The sequence below is a fragment of the Chanos chanos genome, chromosome 10 (genome assembly GCF_902362185.1).
Source record: "Chanos chanos chromosome 10, fChaCha1.1, whole genome shotgun sequence".
NCBI classification, from domain to species: Eukaryota; Metazoa; Chordata; class Actinopteri; order Gonorynchiformes; family Chanidae; genus Chanos; species Chanos chanos.
The window spans coordinates 17813341-17832045 of record NC_044504.1 but is presented as its reverse complement, the minus strand read 5'-3'; the positions used below and the strand labels follow the sequence as shown (position 1 = coordinate 17832045).

Sequence of the window (18705 nt, the reverse complement as noted above, 5' to 3'; positions counted from 1 at the left end):
CTCTAAGCCTGTATTACTCAGAAGATTTTGTTCTTCTAACTACAGAGAACATGCTTTTCTGTAAAAGGAAAAGGAACAAAAAACAACCCTCTCTCTTAGTACTCAATGGTACTTAATGTTGGAATGGAAATGATGTAGATCTTCAAAAGAGGACAGTTTTAGAGTGATGTGAACCAGTAACTTTAGGAAGACGTGATACAAAGTTCTGTAGATGATGCCCATTCAACCTTTCGGCTTTACTTTTTGACAGACTTTGTGAATACCTCTCAACATGGCTTTCAGTCTGGGCTCATTCTGAGATCTGGGCTCTCTGTTGCGTTCCCCTTGATAAAACAAGGCCAGTATAATTTCACTGCTGAGTATACCAGCTTAGCAGATGCATATGGTACAATGCTGAAATGTTTTTCTTGTAGAAATGGTACCACAGGGTTTGAAAATTCCTGTTTGAGAAACCGTGGCTATAAAAAGCTCTCCTTTTCAGCAATCCAGATGGACCAAAGGTACTCTTAAAGGTGTTTCAGTGTTACAACTTAAATACAAAAAGTTTTCAAGTTTGCCTCAAGTTCCAAGGTTACCAACACTGGCTCAAGTTCTCTGGGGTTGAGGTGTGTTTTGTTTTAACAGTGTTACCAATTAAACCATAGATGTTTCAAACATTTTATTCATTATAGTTTTTTGGATGGCATTTGCCATTGTTTCTTTGACAGCGTTGAAAATATTTGCTTAATCTGAGCCAGAGCATGTCTCATCAAATCAGCTTAAGAATTCATTATAAAAGAACAATGTATGACGTTAGTTGTAGAAAGAAGAATGTGAGAAGCAATTTAAAAACTTTTTTTTCTTACTTAAGTAAACCAGTGCTGGCAGCTTGCTGCTTAAATGGTACTGATCATCAAGAGTAAAGCAGTGAACATTTTGCGGGGCAGAAGTTTGTGGGGACCAAACGCATTCATCCCAACAACATCTTTAGAATAGTAAACCCACATTCAGAATGGGTGAGAGAGAGCATAGAGACAAGCTAATAAAAAAGAGCTATCAAAATACAGTGAATGACTTGAATTGTTCTATGGATCAAACCACTGTCTCTGTAATTTGTTATTGTAGTTATTTATTTTTTTTTCCAGATGTTGTGCTGCTTCTTTGGAATATGTTTTCTCGTAGAATTGTATGCCACTCAACAAGAAACTTAGATAAAGCCAGGAGATTGTTGCAACTAATATAACAACAGCTGTAGATCTTACTTGACCCTAATAAGTTTGCTTAATAATACAATGAGATGATGCTTTGAATGCATCACACTCTTATCTATGTGCATAAATTGTGTGTTGGAAATAAAAATATAGTGTGTTGTAATTTGTCATTTGATGCTGTTTACTTTTAATTTTGAAGTTTCTGTCTCTCTCTCTGTCTCTCTTTTTTTTTTTTTGCTTTATGTTTATGGAGCCATGCCGCTTGCATCCAAAAGTCTGAAATGGAAAAAAAAAAAAAAAAGACTTGCCTCTTGTACAGCTGCAACATGATTAGGTTTTAACCTCATTCTGATGAAACACAGTATGGTAGCATTAGACAGATATTTTATGTCAGAAAACATGTCTGTGTCTGTGATCTCAGACTCTGTTTCTGACATAAAGAATTAGTCTAGTGCTACCACATTATGGAGCACAAGGAAGAAGGGGAAAAAAAAACAAAACAAACAGGGCAAAAAATACCAGCCACCATGTCAGTGCAGTGAAGGGGAGGGGGTGGCTCTACATTCAGAATTCAGGCAGGTCAAAGTGCTAATGGAATTTTCTTGCCAGCAGTATGCTGTAAATCCTTCATTAAAAAAGAAAGAAAGAAAAAAAGAAAATTGTAGCTAGCACATGGATGTGCCAGTTACAAAGCTTGCCTCTTACCAAATGAGCATTCATATAATATACAGGAAATGTATCCGTTCTCTGAAACTCATTAGAAAACGAATGTGGCCTTTACTTTCTTTGCTTGGACTTGGATTTAAACTTGGTGTTTTTTTTTCAATTAATAATACAGATGACTGCATCTATTTAATGAGATGTCAGATAAAATTTTGAAAATGACTGTTACTTTAGCAAACGAAAATTGCGTGCAAGCTCAAACCAAGGTGTAAAAAAAAAAAATGCGCAAATGAAACTACAGAAGGAACGGGTACTTGAAGACACATACAAGTTTTGATTGACAGGTACAGTATGATATGCATCAGTGGAGCTGTAGTAAAAACACTGGTTGCAAAAGAATCACATGCCTGTGCATGCGCAAGAAGAACTGAGAGAACAAATATTATATGCAACTAAAGCAGGGGGCAAACATTAACAACTAAATGTTTTACTGTGTTTTACAACTTGCCGCACAGCATGCATTGCTTAGCACGCGACGGAGAGACAGGTCCTTGGTACTGGCTCCATGAACTTGTAATACGCGCTCCATTTGAAATCTAGCATGTGAAGCTTTTCCTGAAAGATGATACAGTAGTTTGGTGTCGTAGCTATATTTGTATCCTACATATCTTTAGCGACTAACTTAAATAATTTTCGAACAACATTACTGAACCTACCAAAAAACAAACAAACAAACAACAACAAAACCACTGATATTAACGTCTAAATTCAGCACAGGCCTACATTCTAAATTCCGCATATTTCGCACATCATCCCACGAGGCCTATACATTACGGGCGTAGCTGATACTGTACTTCTCTCGACCTTCAAGGAGGGCTGGGATTTGTGGATGATCACGTAACAAGAAAGGAATGGGGTTGCTTCAAACCTTTAAAAGGTGAGTTCTAGTGGACTATGTCTCTAGGTCTCCATGTGAAACACTTCAGGCAAATCTCAAGAAAATGTCAAATATTGTTTTATCACGTCTTCTACTGGGTCCATGATTTAGATTTTAAAATCAACATATCACCGCCAGTGTCATATTCTGTAATTAATTAATAAATATAAAAAATACAGAAACAGCAATAATAATAATAATAATAATAATAATAATAATAATACATCATCAACTGTAATACTGTGAGTAAAAATTTGGGATTACTTGTTGTCACAATCTGCTGTTAATTTTTCATATCACCTCGAAAAGCAAGACTGGAACGCTGGCGTGGAGTTAAATTTAAGGTTAAAATTTGAACTAAGTTTATTCTGTTACAGAGTCCCCAATTGCCAATCCACCCTCTGCTGACGCTCTGCAGCCCAGAGATACGTCGAGACACGAGGAGTGTACTCGCCCACCGTTTGCAAAATTTGATAAGCCGGCTCGCGTCGTGCTTTCGTAATCCACACAGGCTACCAGCGATTGCCAAAAGAATCCAGGTAAATGCAATATACAACAGTTACGCCTCGAAAATAATTGATCGTGTTTGACTAGTGACAGTAAGTCGTCAAAAGTGGACCCATGACCCTTCAAAATATAAGTGATCACACACCATTATGTTAACCCGGTTGACTTAAAAACACGGTCACAACATTGTTACCAGCGATACATTTAATTTTTGTTTGAAGATATTAATTTGCACTGTGTCTGTTAACTCACACGCTGTCCTTACGCGTCTCAGTTTGCGTAGGTCCCGCGTTTATCAAGAAAATGACGTCTAAAAAGAGTCCAAGTTTACTACGGGAAGCATCGCACCAGATCATAGCCGGTGGATCAGCCGGTAAGTTATACAATAAATCAAACTATCAGTAAACACTTCAGAGTAGCTCCTGGTAGTTTCACGAAGACGGAATCTCAGTGAAAACGGAACAAAAGCTGTCGCTTTCTTTCTAGTTTACAATGCCTATTAATTATTGTCAAAAGTAAGACGTTGTTTGCCGAGGCGAAACACAGATGACGTACAATGCACTATTTCAAAGTTAATATCAAAAGTTTTCTCAGTACCGGATATTCTTTGGTTTAACCGGAGTCTTCTAACAACACATTCACCCTTGAATTGGTTCCGCATTCATGTAGTTCCTTCGGAGCACTGTAGGCCGCCACGTAACAACCCTGTACATGAATCCAGTTGAGGAAGCAATTCAGTTTAGAAAAAAAGGACAAAAATAAATTAATAAACAGTACATTTCACAGACATCTATTCCATACGTTATGAAACCCTTATTTATCATTTATGTTTATCAATTTATGTTTTGTCAATTTTTTCATGGGGGACAGATTCAGTCCCAGTAATCGGTATCTATACTGGAGCACCTGCGATAGGAAAAAAAAACAACAAAACTGTACTGTCGCAATACCAACGGGCGCTCTGCCTCAGATTATGTAAGGACTGGTAATAATAAACCAGTGAAACGGTATAAATCTGACACATCATTCATTTTATGATACTTAAAGGCAGTTGTTTTTATGTGTGGCCCATGACCTAGTCTGCACACGATTTCTTAATAATGATGGATTAATAATAGTAGAATACTAATAACAACAGCAATAATAACAACAACAAAACAACAGCAAAAACAAAACCAATCATCATAATTATTCTTATTGTTATTATTTACAAATTATTAATATGATGTGTGTGTGTTTGTGGTTTGTGTGCAATAGAGGGAATCAAATCTTGATCTGATCAGTGGCAATTTTTTTTTTTTTTTTTTACCATACTCCCCTCGTTTTTTTTTCCCTCCGAGTCTGATGTTGTATGAAGTTCTGGGAAAGGAATGGGCATTGGACATGCCACACTGCCACCTGATCAGCTCACTTCTGTCAGCCAGAAACTCACACCGCTGAGCGGCTGCGTTGATCTGGAGCATTGCAGACGTTTGAAAAAGAGACGTATAAAGCATGTAAATCAAATAGTATATGTAATGGGTATATTTGTGTGTCGAGTGTCATATCGAGTGTTGGCACGTGCATCGACAGCTTGTTATGGAAAAGAACTGGGGAAAATGAAACCATTCATTAACTCAAAACTGTTTTTTGACAAAACCTAAAAAAAAAAAAAAAAAAAAAGAAAATCACGTGAAGTGGTAACAAGCGACTGAGTTCATTAAATAATCTAAATACTGTATTTCAATTTGATCTAACCAAAAGAGGGGATCAGATAAACTTACATTATTTTACAAAAATCTAGGTGGTAAAATACAACTACTGCCCTAACAATGTATTACAGTGTTCATTATGATATTAATTAACAGTCAATCTCATAACTCAGGAAGTCAAGCTATTGTTTAGTTGACTTGATATTCTCAAACATACACCGGTCCAGTATATAATCCTGTCACGTGTTTCTGTTCTACTGTTCGGTACCCTGTGTTTGTGATTGTACTCCCAGATGGGTATTCTGCATCTCATGTCACTCTGCCACACTGTTATGCACATTCTGTGGGACGGAAAACAGTAGTCAAAAAAAGTACATCTATACATATATCATTATATACATTCACATTAAAATATGCATGTCCATAATACACGGGGACACAATAGCTCAGTTAAAACTTCGGTGTATGCAGATTAGCATGCATATTTAAATGTAAATGTCAGTAATTCATGATTAATGGAGAGCTGTATTAGATATATCAGTACAGTTGTTAAAAAAAAAAAAAGGAAGACAAATTTACCCTTTCCAAGCACTCAGTTAATTCTCCCGTGCCTTTGCTCTGGTTCAATGACCATGTTCATATTTAGTGCTCATCTGGGACGGTAGAGACCCTTTTCTCGACAGGGCAGTCGATCAGTGGGCAGAGTGGAGGGGACAGCCCGTGGACAGCCATGGCACCTTGAGTAGAATGACCTCAGTGTATCCCTCACCCTTCCCTTAATCCCCTGACTATGGCCTCTAGGGCCTGTCACTTACCCAGCAGAACCTTGTTAGCCGATGTTAATTTATGTGTGACCAGGTCGCAGTTTTTGAATTGGTGTACGCCCCCCCCCCCCCCCCCCCCCCCTCGTTCTTGTAAGGCAGACTTGGGTTATGTTGTCTCTATACAAGCTGTGGTTGATTTTATCTTCTGAAAAACACAGTTGTTGATGTTATCCACACTTGAAGAAACATAAGACCAACACACATGTTTGTAGTCTACTATTCTTCCTAATTGTTTTTTTTTTTTTTTTTTTGGCCTTTACGTATGGTGAAGGCCATGGTCTATGAAATGTGTTCGTATCCATATTGTGACAACTAGCATATTTTGTACAACTCAAACATTAGATTTTTTTTGAGCTGAAAAGAAAAGAGCAGTTCTCCTCCTTTACTTTTTTTAAAAAAATGATTTCCTGGAAATCAATTTAAAAGTTTAAAAATATATACATGAACTTTGCAGCCACCAGGGGGAGGCAGTGTTCTTTCTTATCTATAGTGAACGATGCTGGAGTGCACCTATTCAGCCCTTATCCTACTTTTTACCAGCATATGTGTTTAATTGGGAAAATGTGCCAGTTTGGTGACCCTAATTTTTTCCACTTTCTCTGCTTAGTTTTGAGCTCATTATCACAATGTTCTCTGATGAATACAAATGTCTTCAGTCTGCCATATGATGTAGTTTGATATCACAGTTCCACGACTCTAAAAACAATTTTACGATGACTACTTTCAGTTTGTTTTCAGTGTTTTCATATGGACATCTGCAATTAATATTCTGTGACAGCTAACATTCAATGCTTGATTATTCAGAAATAATTTCTACAGTAACTACACCGTAAGAAAAAAAAACTGTAGAAAAATGAATGAATGTCCTGGCAGAAAATTACCTGTACCTTTTCCGTTTAGTTTACGGACATTTCCTTCAACGCTCAAACGGAAGATTCTGTAGATTTACAGTATATCCTCTGTACTGTTCACAGACACTTCTGTTAATCCTTTTCCCACATGATTGGTGGGGCTACAGAAAGTTTCAGCTCTGGTGAGTATATCTGTAGATACTGTCTAGTCACAAAGGATGTATTTCAATCCAACCCTCTCACAATCGTCACTCATACAGATCCTGCTGGTTATAATGAGTCTGTGCAGTTTTTGGAGAGTCACCCTGAAGTAACCATGCATCAGGGCATTAAAGGCAACAGTGTTTTCAAAAAGCTTGATTTTTTACCACAGAAGTGTGAGAACGGTTTCTCCAACTGTCACATCCGAATGAAGCTTTGACAGAGTTTAATGACCAACGTGTGTGATGGCTGCCTTGCCTCTTGCACTTTTCGCGCTGGGGGTTCTTGCTCCCACAGTGCAATGTGTAATTCAAAATACGGGTAAAACACCTGCGAAAAAATTGATACAGAAAACTCCTTCAGATTAACAGGTTACATTGTGCCCTGTTTTTACAGACTTTTCTTAGAGTGTGCCACATCACTCAGGGAGCAAGTATAAGTAAAGTATTGACAGCTATTCTTTAGTCATTATGAAGTTTACTGTGACAGTGCGAATTGGAACATTTTAATATTGTTTTTCTAGAAACATTTTTGACTATATTTACACATAATGTCAAAATATGTTTTTATTTTCTGTAAAGAGACAAATTTCAGAAACGTATCAAATGTGTTTTGATTTACTCAGGGGCTAGGAAAAATGGTCAAATGAAATACTCTAAGTGTTTTTGGTATAGATTTCCGTTTTAGATCCATGGAAGGTTGTATCATTTGGTAAGATTTACACAAAAATGTTTTAGTTATGATTAGTTTCTGTGTAAATGTATCCGCTGGCTGCAAATGGAGTGTGTCGAACAAAGACAGCTTAAGAATGATTGGGCTCAGTCCATAGCTCTGGAAAGCAGACCGTCAGACTCTCACTTAAAACACACTCAAACTTGCTTCATTTTAATTGGTTTTAAACTGTGAAGATTGGGCAGTATCGAACAAATAAATTCACTTAGCTTAAATAAAGCACAAGGAAGAAAAGAATGAGAGAAAATCAAATAAATAAAGGAGATGTGAGTGCAAAACTCTGAGAGGATTATTCATTGACAGAGATGTTCTCTACAAATGAGCGTTTCCTCTCAGGCCGGCGATTGGCTGCCACAATCAGAGCTGAATTAGGCCTAATATTTATTTCCAGAAACAATTCTACATGCTGTGATTGAACTCCCGGCGGACATGTTGTAGACAGATGTTTAGATGACCTCATGTTTGAAGTAATGTTGATTTTGGAGGGAGACTTCATTGTGCCTCAAATTCACCCCAATCACCACCAGCGTGGACACACGCACACACACGAGGTATATAGCTCCCGATGTGTATTTTTCAGGCTATATTTGCCTCCCTGCCCTTAAGAACAATAATTGTTACGTATCAGAGGACGCTGAAGTTTCTTAACTATGCAAATATACACTGGTGTTGCATATGTGTTTATGGTGTCCATCAGTCATATTTTTAAGGTTTATTTAATGCTAATTTTCATGCTGCATGTGTCAATTTCTCTCTTGTTAGCACATAAATGATACAATACTAAACTTGGAATTGGGGTGGGGGGGCTCAATTAAATCACAGCAAACATTGCAAAAACAAACAAAAGAGATTTATTGACTGCTACGACTAATTACCTCTGGAGGAAATGTGCAGGATCATAATGTCACAAGAAATCACTTGACTGCAACCAGGCATGAAGTATAATGGTAACATATGCAGCAAGCAGCCTGGCTTCCAAAAACAGATCCCGTTCTTCCTACAGGGATGAACTCTAGACTCTTTGACCAGCTCGCGGCTCACCGTCAGTTCAAAACGTCTATTTGACATGTGACGACAGGTTTAGATTTTTAAGCAGCGGTTTGTATTCTGACAAAAAGAGACCATTTCCGTGTAATGTAAGCACCACTTGAAATGAACGGTTATGGTTTTAATGAATGTTAACTTTGATTTGAATTTGATCTAAAATTAGGAGCGTTGCACTTTGTGCCCTTTGTTGTGCTCCATATTGTATGATATCCATAACACTACCCTTAGACTTTGCCTTCTACTGTTGGACTACTGTTGCTTTTGAATGAGGATCAGGAATGCGTTTCCTTCATCAGCTTTGTGTTAGACAGCGGTCGCCTTCCTAATCTAGTGGAGGTTTAGTCTGGGCTTGTAATGTATGACTCTGCAAGTGACTAGTGACATTATCTTAATGGCATGATTTATGGCAGTTGGTTATTTACTGAATGTGATGGGCGAGACGTTTAAGGGAGACTTTTTTTGTTTTTTTTACTGTAAACCGTGCAAGAATGCAAGACGCACAAATGCACGCGCTCACACACACACACACACACACACACACACACACACACACACACACACACACAGAGAGAGAGAGAGAGAGAGAGAGAGAGAGAGAGAGAGAGAGAGCCCATCCATCATCAGCATGTCAGGTTGCTGTAAGCAATAAGGATAATTACTCTGTTATGGCATGAACGGAATCAGTGGTATAATTGTGATCATTCGACATGGGAGGTTGTTCCTGGCCTGTTTCAGCCTTTCATTTTTTAGAAGTAGTTATTGAAATGAAGGCATTTTGGTACAGTAAATACACAAGGCTATATCAACATCTGATCACTGTTGATTATATGACCTCATACATTCTGCTGTAATGTCAGCTTTCGTAATTCAAATGCAAAAATAAGTCAGGCATTTTTATACATATATCTTTTTTTTTTCTCCAATCGAAACATCGAGAATGACCTCAGACAATGTTAATTCTTACTAAAATCCTGATCCGTGTGTGATTTCTTATACTCTGGCCTTTTCATAGCATGAAGGAAACTTTATAGCAGAGATCATTGTGTAACTTAGCTTAACTATAGATAAACTGCAGCTCCAGTAAGTGGCCCTCCATCTTATCTTGTTCATTATTCCTCATTTTTGTAAAATTTTCATTCACTCATTTAATAAGCAAAGAAGATAAAGGGAAAAAAAGAAGAGATAAAGAAGAAAATCACTGGGAAGATTGTGCAGATTATAGCATACAGCGAGTCAGCCCAGGGGTAAAATATGCAGCTCAAATATACAAAATAGCAGCAGTAACCCAACTGGGCAGAAAATCAGCTAAACAAGCTATGGTTAATTAAACACTTTGTCCAAGCAGTCAAGGGGCATGATCCGAATGATACAGTAAGACACTGAAACTGTCTCATCGATACATCTGTGTTCATGTCTGTACAAGTGTGAGTGGGGCACAGGGTCACCTTGGTCTGCACTGTTCTTGTGTTCAGCTGACTCTCTCTAACCGTCTTAATTAGGTGACAATGCTGAGACACCCTATAGCTCTGTTGGGAATTAGTCTGATAAGAGTGATTCACTGTTTATAGTCTTATCTTATTGGAGGCATGTCTACAATCCTACTGTTTTCTTCACTCTGTCTTATATTACATGAGCTCTTGTTAAGGATGTTTATGCCAGCCTGAATAATCTTAATTTATGCATTATCTCAATGCATTTATCAATAAGCAACTGTATTTGTATTTGTGTCCAAAAGCAATGAGTCAGTAGTATCAGGTGATGTGATTTTATCGCCCTTGGCTCTGATTATGGATGAAGAGCTTCTCTTTTGTGCTTGTGTTTTGTTCTAAGCTACCGAGTAAATCTGCCCAGAGATGTTAGTGGTGGATGGTGGTTACTTTTTTTCTTTTTCTTTTAAATTGGAATAGAAATTTAAATAGAACCTCCTGTAGTTTCTTGAGTGAGAGAAGAAACATCTCTGCACATTTCTAAACATCATAAACAAACCTGATGGCAAATCTGTGGCAAGTAAATCTAATTCAAGAATCAGCAATGGAGAAATTACAAACTTGCCGAATTTTTAGCAAAAGTACTGGAATTATAAATAAACATAATAAGTAGTGTCAAAAAGCAACAGCAAAGAGCTGGAAAAGAAAGAGCCCTCGAATTATGAGGCTTTTGTGTGTGTGTGTGTGTGTGTGTGTGTGTGTGTGTGTGTGTGTGTGTGTGAGTGCGCATGTGCGTGTGTGTGTGTGTCTGTGTGTGTGTGTGTGTCTGTATGTCTGTCTGTGTGTCTGTCTGTGTGTCTGTCTTTGTTTGGGTGTGTTTGTGTGTGCTTGTGCGTGCGTGTGCGCGCGTGTACGTGAGTGTGTGTGCGTTTTTGCTTGATGAGCCAAATGCTCAATGAGTACTATTTTATAATGTATTGCATTGCCAAAGATGTGTTCAACTTTTTCCATTTTCTTCAACCCAGGTCTATAGCAGCAGTGTCTTTGTTTAGTGTTTCAAGATGAGCCACTCTCTGGCCAGGGCAGTAAACTTGATGTGAACTGAGTCTTTAAGGGAAAAATGTCCTCTTCCTTACTGTTGCGCTGCTATGTTCTGAGACCTGACTTTTAATTATGGAATCTCACATTTATAGACACTTTTGATTACGCCTCATCTTTATTAGTTCGAGGATAACATTTTTAAGAGATATTCATTTGCAGAGAAAATAGAAGGATTTGATAATGAGAACCAAATAACCAAAGAGAGGAGAGCTTGCTTTGATTTTGTTTACGGTCTTATTAGTCATTTAAAAAGTGAAGCGTCGTCCAATAAAATGTCACGAGACACTGACGTCACTGTCAGGAATGAAGGAGAATAGGCCATCAAACAAAAGACAGTGATTTTCTTTATTTTGTTTGAAATAAGGGCAATTATACAGTAGAATACTGTTATTAAAAATGCAGTGGGGTCATGCTAAAGTACACTAATTTTTTTAGGTTGATGATTTCTTAATCTCTAGTTCCTCAGCAGTGTAGGGTGGCCCTGGCAGGAGGGGAGAGTGGATAATGGCACAGGATCAGTGCTTACTGGTTTTGGAATTTATACTGGGCAACCTTGATGACACTGACCTAGTGATGTTATTCTTTAATTTTTCTCTTAGCAAATATTTTGAGTGGCTTGTTGCTGTGTTGCAAAACATTTTAGTTTAAATCTATATTCATGTAAGATGTTAAAATAATTTTAAGAAATGACTTGTTTCTCATTAAACATTAGAGTTTAGAGTTTTTGTCATGATAATTTGCTTTACGGATTTAAATGATCAGACTTTGAGTGAGCTCTTTTTTTACGTTCTGTGTCTCAGTTTACAGCTGAATCTGTACATGTGTTTTGGTTGGTGTCTAGAGGGCAGAAGAGAGCTGTACTCATGTTTTTCTCACAGTATCTTCACCTTACTATACATTACTGCTATTACTGTTATTACCATTCTTATTGTTGAGTGTGCAGATGGCTCTCTGTCAGTGTCAGAAGTTACTGAAGGTTTAGAGGCTGTGATTATAATATTTACTGAAGCCGTAACTGCCACAGTTGTGTTGATTTTGTCATTATCTTTAAAGTTGCTCAATGGAGACAAATAAAACAAAGAAAGACAGCCTGTATATTTCGTAGATGTGCAAAAACTAGTCTTCAGCACTCTCTGTTTTATTTTTTCTGTGTTCCTATATGAGCTATTCCTCTTCTATGGTAGTGCAAAAGAATAAATGTAAAAGGACAAGTTAATTGATTGAGGGCCATGAAAACCTGTCTGGATAATAACGCTGCCAGAATTTCCAGTTATTTCTTCTGTATTTCACTGTAACTGACAGACTGTGAGGTGCTGAAAGCGTTCTGGCCTTTTTTTGTTCTCACAGCCTTTGCCCCCTGTTGAAAAGAACCACTATGCAGAAAAACGGGATTGTTTTTAACTGTGGTCAGCCGACTTGCTGGACATCCTGAAGAGTAATGAGGGAAAAAGCAGGTATCTCCATCACAGAGCAGTCCTCCACCTGTGTATGACTGAACAACACATAGAAAGAGCAATGGAGCGTAGATGGGACCACACACGGTGGGACTGCGGGAGCTCCCTGCATTTTGAAGTGTGTCTAGAGGGTCTGGGGCTGAGCTCCCTAAAGAGGGAAGTCGAGACAAGGGAGACGGTTAAGTTATCAGTCCATTGACTGTGGCAACATTATCCAGCATGGGACTGTGCTAAGCTATGACAGATGCTTTCTCAATAAGCACATCCCGGCAGTAGAAGCTCTTGGCAGAGTCACCCTGTCATTTCCATAGAGATGTTGAGGGATGTGCATTGACATTAATGTCCTGGCTGGGAAAATTTGGAGTTGATCATGGCAGGTCCAACTGTACAACTGTGTCTGGAACTTTGTCCTTCTCTCCCTTCCTCCCTCCCTGCCTCTCTCTCTCTTTCTTTCTCTCTCTCTCTCTCTCTCTCTCTCTTTCTCTCTCTCTCTCATTTAAGCATGTTTAGAGACGATTTATGACCTCTTAGTGGCATTTGGTTTATACGAGTCTATTACAGCTGAATGATAAAATGTCTGTCATTAATAAAGGCGTGTGGGTGTGGTAGTTGCTTTGAGGAGGGAGGGAGATGAAGACAGAGAGATAAGCACATCCCCTCGACCACTTGTTGCTCTCAGCAGAGCCACCGCTGCACCCTGTGGAGCAGCTCCAGAATGGCTCTGGTGTCAGGCTCTGTGGAGCGTGGCTTAGTTGAGAGGAGGCTTTTGACAAAAGGCCCTGGCTGCTGAAGTGGGCTGGATGTATGGTGCCCAAGGGGCAATTTGCAGCAGCCACCAATTTATCAGCTCATATCCAGAGCAATGCAGCCTGACATTTGCCTTGCTCTCCCTGTTTGTCCCCCTCCATATGGATAAATGCCTCACAGTGGATGGCAGAGTCTTTCTTTAGAGGAAATGTCTCTGTGATTATGAACAGGTCAGTGCAGTTTTTGTGGCTCTGTTTGTGTTTTGATTGCTTGAGGAAATATTTTGTTTGGTCTTTTTTTTTTTTCATGCCGCCCACGCTTAAATTGAATTGCGTCAGTGTGCTGGTTAATTTCGTGTGTATATTGTGTTGAGAGATGAATATGGTGTATGATGGGTGAGGGAGTGTATGGAATACATCAGTTGATTTTTTTTTTTTTTTTTACAGTTTTTGTGTATGTATATATAAGAAAATAACTTTCAGGCAGCTTATAAAATTATTGTTGTTATTATCAAAGAACAATGTATATATTATTATTATTATTATTATTATTATTATTATTATTATTATTATTATTATTATTATCATCACTCTGTCAACAGCCTGACAACATGACCTTGACTTAGACTGAAGAAGTGGAGAGGGTGCTGTGCTAATTACCCCTGGGGCAATTAGGGACCAAGGGAAAGGCAAAGTCATTTTCTAACCCAAACATCCTGGTCCTGCGGCTGCACATCCAGGCTGGTCAGTGTGCAGCCTGTGGGAAGCCGTCTGTAGGGAAGCAGATCAGCGTTTGTTTTCTTTTTGTGAAAGTCAGTCTCTGAAAGTTCTGCCAGATGAGCAGCACCTGAAACTCAGACCCCCTCAAGTCTCCACAGAGATTCCTCCTGCTTGATATACACACAAGAATACATACACACACACACACACGCACACACACACAAGAATACACACGCCCTCACACACACACACACACAGACACACACACACACACACACACACACACACACACACAAGAAAACACACACCTTCCTAGACAGACAGACAGGCAGACACACATGCACACATGCACACACGCACACACACGCATGCACACACAAGAATACACACACCTTCGTTCACACAAACACAAACACACGCATGCACATGGACATTAAGCCTTATCCCCATATACACTTGGCTGTCAAAACAGGTCTGATTTTTAAAGAAGGCACACATTCTTTACCGCTGAAGATGAGGCAGGCACACATTTGATCTGTTAAAATCACGTACAAACATCTAGCATATATCAGGTCTTCTGCGCTTTGGGATTTCCGTGGTTACTTGAAAGAAACTAGGACAATTTTTATCACATTAGCACCAAGGACCTATGACCTGGCCCTCTCAAGTGGATTATTTTTTTGGCTGTTGTGACTTTGTCATCAAAATTGATGCATATATGAAAAACTCTCATATGTGGTACAGATTTAATTTTAGGCTTAGAACTATGGTTGGGGAGAGAGAGAGAGAGAGAGAGAGAGAGAGAGAGAGAGAGAGAGATGGAAAAATGGACTGTAAACGTCACTGAAATTGTGTGTGTGTGTGTGTGTGTGTGTGTGTGTTTGTGTTGTGTGTGTGTGTGTTTGTGTATGTGTGTGTGCGCATGCGTGTGCGTGTGCATGTGCCAGCAACAGAATGCCATGAGAACTGGAGACTGAGTGCAGTGAGGAATGAGGGAAAAGGAGAAAGGGTGAAAAAGTTAAAAAGCAAAGAAATAGATTGAGTGGTTTCTCCTGCTTTCCTCTTGATTGAGTTCTGCAGATGATAAAAGAGTTGCTCAGGTAGCTCTTCTAGAATGTGTATACGTTTTCTAAACCAGAAGCTCTCAGAAGCCAAACAGGTCTTAACTGATATCCATCACCACTGCAGCCAAACCCAAACCTCTGTGTTTGGAAATAAAAAATGCAGACATAAAGAATAGAGCTGTGTGGGAAAAATGAGAGTTGTGCGTGTGGGTAAATCAAGCGGCGTCCCTTCTGAAGCACTGAACTGACTAAATGACAGATCCAATCCATTTATTAGTCATGCAAGAGGAAGAGATTATTTTCCCCCTTCTTCTGTATTTCAAGTTGCACTAATCTGGGTGTAATTTCTCCCGGTTGAGGAGCGAGAGAAAGAAAGACAGCGTTAGAGAGAAAACCAGGCTCATATTTGCACGACTGAATGAAAATTAGTTTTGGCTCATTGCCACGAATGTCTAATGAGCAAACAGTGGATGACATCACCCTGGCGTTGTCCGAAAATTGAGCTTGATTAGAATAACCCCGTCTCTCTCACCCTGGCAAGACATCCCATGTTTCCGCAAGATGGCTCTCAGGCGAGCTCTCTCTGACTCCTTGTGAGGTTTTTTTTTTCTTTCTTTCTCTTCACTGTGGTGTGTTTAATGTGGAATAAAATTACTTGGGGGGGGGGGGGGGGAGAGAAAAATGAACATGACTGTGTCATTTTGTTTAGTTCCATTGCATTATTTTTGTTTAGTTTTCTTAGAAGGGGGGAGGAGGTTAGACAGGAGAGGGGAAGGAGTTTATTTCTCACTCTCGAGGCAGCGTAGTTTTTTTTGTGTTTTTTTTTTTTTTGGCCCAAGACGAGTGAGGTTTGCCATTGCCCCTCTAAAAACAACATACCACTCCTGCCAAGCTTCCTAGTTAATTAGTGAAGTATTTCACACACCGCATAACATCAAAAAGCAGACAGAAAATTGACAAGTTGAGGAGAAGTTGATGGCGTGTGAGATACAATGTGTGCTTGACATTTGCCAAAACACGCTTTTACCTGTTCACCGCTCTCAGGTGCTTCGCCTTCTTATGGATGTTGACTTTACGTTTTCATACCAGGGCAATGCATTCATTACTGTAAGAAATATTTACTCTAAATTCATTACTGTCAATTAGTTTCTTTTTGTTTATCAGCAAAGCCCCAGAACTAGCTGCAAGCGTTGAGATAAGAAGGAAAACAATGCGCTAAATGGAAGTTTAATGAAACCACAAAATGAAGGCCTTAAGCCGAAGGCATGTTTTGAAATTTTGATGTAGTATTTCCTCAGAATGTCAAGATATTGTTTTAAAATGGGCTTAAGTGAATCTGGCTATGCTTGATCAAACAGTGTCTGGCTTCTTTAAGTGGTAATTATTGTGCACTATTTTTTAAATGAAGTGAAACAAACCTAATTAATACCGTACCATGCTCACTAAGGTTGTCTACTTCATATTAAGAATGGTTTCAGGGCTCCAATCCAACAAACTAATTGCTGGCGGTGCTTTTTTAAATCTGTCTTTTGTCAAACAATTGGCATCAGGGGTTTTTTTTTGGTGGGGGAGGGGGGGGGGGGCAATTGTACTCTCCGATCGGCTGATGCATGTGAAATCCATAGGAGTGAAATAATAATTTATGCTGTCACTGAAAGATGGTGTCAGTTACTTCTTATCATCCACCAGCCTCCACTTCAATTTTCCAAAACAGTCAACCGTTAAATCCTAGGGCACTGATTTTTGAGGTCTTCCCTGACCGAAGCAATCCCAATAGTACCAGTTTGCTGTCTTCGTGTCGGCTACCGCCTATCTCATGTCTGTACGTATGACCTGATCAGTCCCCAACAACAGTTCCACATCCTGCACCAAGCACTCTCCCACTCGTTCTCCCCAAACCCCCCCCCCCCCCCCCCCCCCCCTCGTTCCCGCCCTCGCAGACTGGGGAAACTGTCACTGAATCGGCCACAGCAGTCTGGGGAGTTGAACTTGACTGGAACATATGTCTTCAATTTTAATGGTCCTACGTTCCCCCAGATGGCCTGAAGGAGGGGGGGGGGGGGTTGCCTGAGAAGCAGCGTTTCATGTAAGAATAATTTGTGTTAAGTAGCTGGGCGATCTGTTTGTTACGCTAGAGCTGACAGTTTGTTTATGTTTCTTGAGGAGTATGATGGATGGGGCAGGAGTTGATGCTAATTAGCCTAAATTGTCGCTAAGAATGTGGAGGGCCCGAACCGCACTGCGCAGGCCAGTTTCCATTGTTCCTGCCTCTTCGCACTCTGGGCGTAATCGAATGGAGCTTGCATCCATTCATCATCAGGCCGGGCGGCAGGAACGGGAAGTTGAAGTCTGAAGGGGTTGGTGTGACAGGGGGAGGGGCGGTTGAGATGAACGGCAAGGACTGGGTTGTGTGACGACAACCACTGATTTTTTTTTTTTTTTTTTTAAGACCTTTTAAGATGGACACAACCTGAATCTAACAGGCCATGAAATTAATGTTTATCCAGTGAGTGGTCTGTTGGTGGAAGATTAGCTGCTATTAAACCCCTCCTGCATGTCAGAGGAGGGGTCTGTGGCAGCCCTTGGACAGGACCATTTTTGGTCCATATTGTTGCAATATCAGAAGTGAAATGGGTTTGCACAAGCTAATAGAGTGTGCAATTTTTTTGTGTCTGAAAAGACCGCTGTGTTTCTGCTTGATTAGCATATTTTGCAGTACTACCCCACTGTTTTGTCTCTGACTGACTCTGACTGTCTGACTGTTATCCTATCAGTTCACATACTTTCCTTCTGTTCTCTCTCTCTCTCTCTCTCTCTCTCTCTCTCTCTTTCTCTTTCTCTCTTTTTCTACATGGCTGATGGTGCCCCTCTCCTCAGTGTCGCTCACCTTAATTTGTTTTTGCTCCCTTTTTCCCTCGTTTATTTTCCACAGTCTGCTGTTTTTCCTGCTGCAGGAACCTCTGGAAGAGAAGTGAGGAAATGACTTTCTCAAATGCTTAAACCTGTAAACTCTGGACTCTGGGTATGGACACTCAGCCAAACCCTGCCCATTCCCTCAAATCACCCCCCTTCTCAGGCATGCGTTCCCCCTCGCCCTCTGCCCAGTGACCTGTGGCGAAAGAAGGTGTGGATCCAATTGTCATCGCCGTGCGGATACTTGTGAAGTTGCTTACGCATCACGCTGTTTTACTTAGCCGAGAATAAGACTTCTGAGTGACCACGTGTACGTACCACACTTGGGACCCCCTGCCAAGCGTTGTCTTCTGTGTTATGTTACCAAAAATCACAACACTGGACATGTTGCACTGAACCCGAGAGCTCAACATGCCTGACCCTCTTAGACACCCAACCTCTGAGATACAACGCAGCTAAACCCTGTGTACAGTACCATGTGAGTGTTTGTTCAGAAAAGAGGCATGCGCCATATGCTAGTCATTAAGCTCTCAGACTTGCATGTACAATACAACAGTGACATCAACGACCAGCAGAATTACTGAGGCTCTGACAGTACAGTGGATCAAAGAGAGTGAAGGGCGAGACTTGGCAGGGG

General features: G+C 39.9%; 1 protein-coding gene across 1 annotated transcript in view; it reads left to right on the top strand.

Annotated features, from left to right (window-relative positions):
- The first annotated feature begins 3285 nt into the window (after positions 1-3285).
- slc25a21 (solute carrier family 25 member 21) overlaps positions 3286-18705 on the top strand; it is a 70482-nt gene continuing 55062 nt past the window's right edge. The window contains exons 1-2 of the mRNA XM_030786084.1: positions 3286-3329; positions 3572-3670. Coding sequence (XP_030641944.1) covers positions 3601-3670 — 70 coding nt within the window. The 5' untranslated portion in view covers positions 3286-3329; positions 3572-3600. The remainder of the gene's footprint in view (positions 3330-3571; positions 3671-18705) is intronic.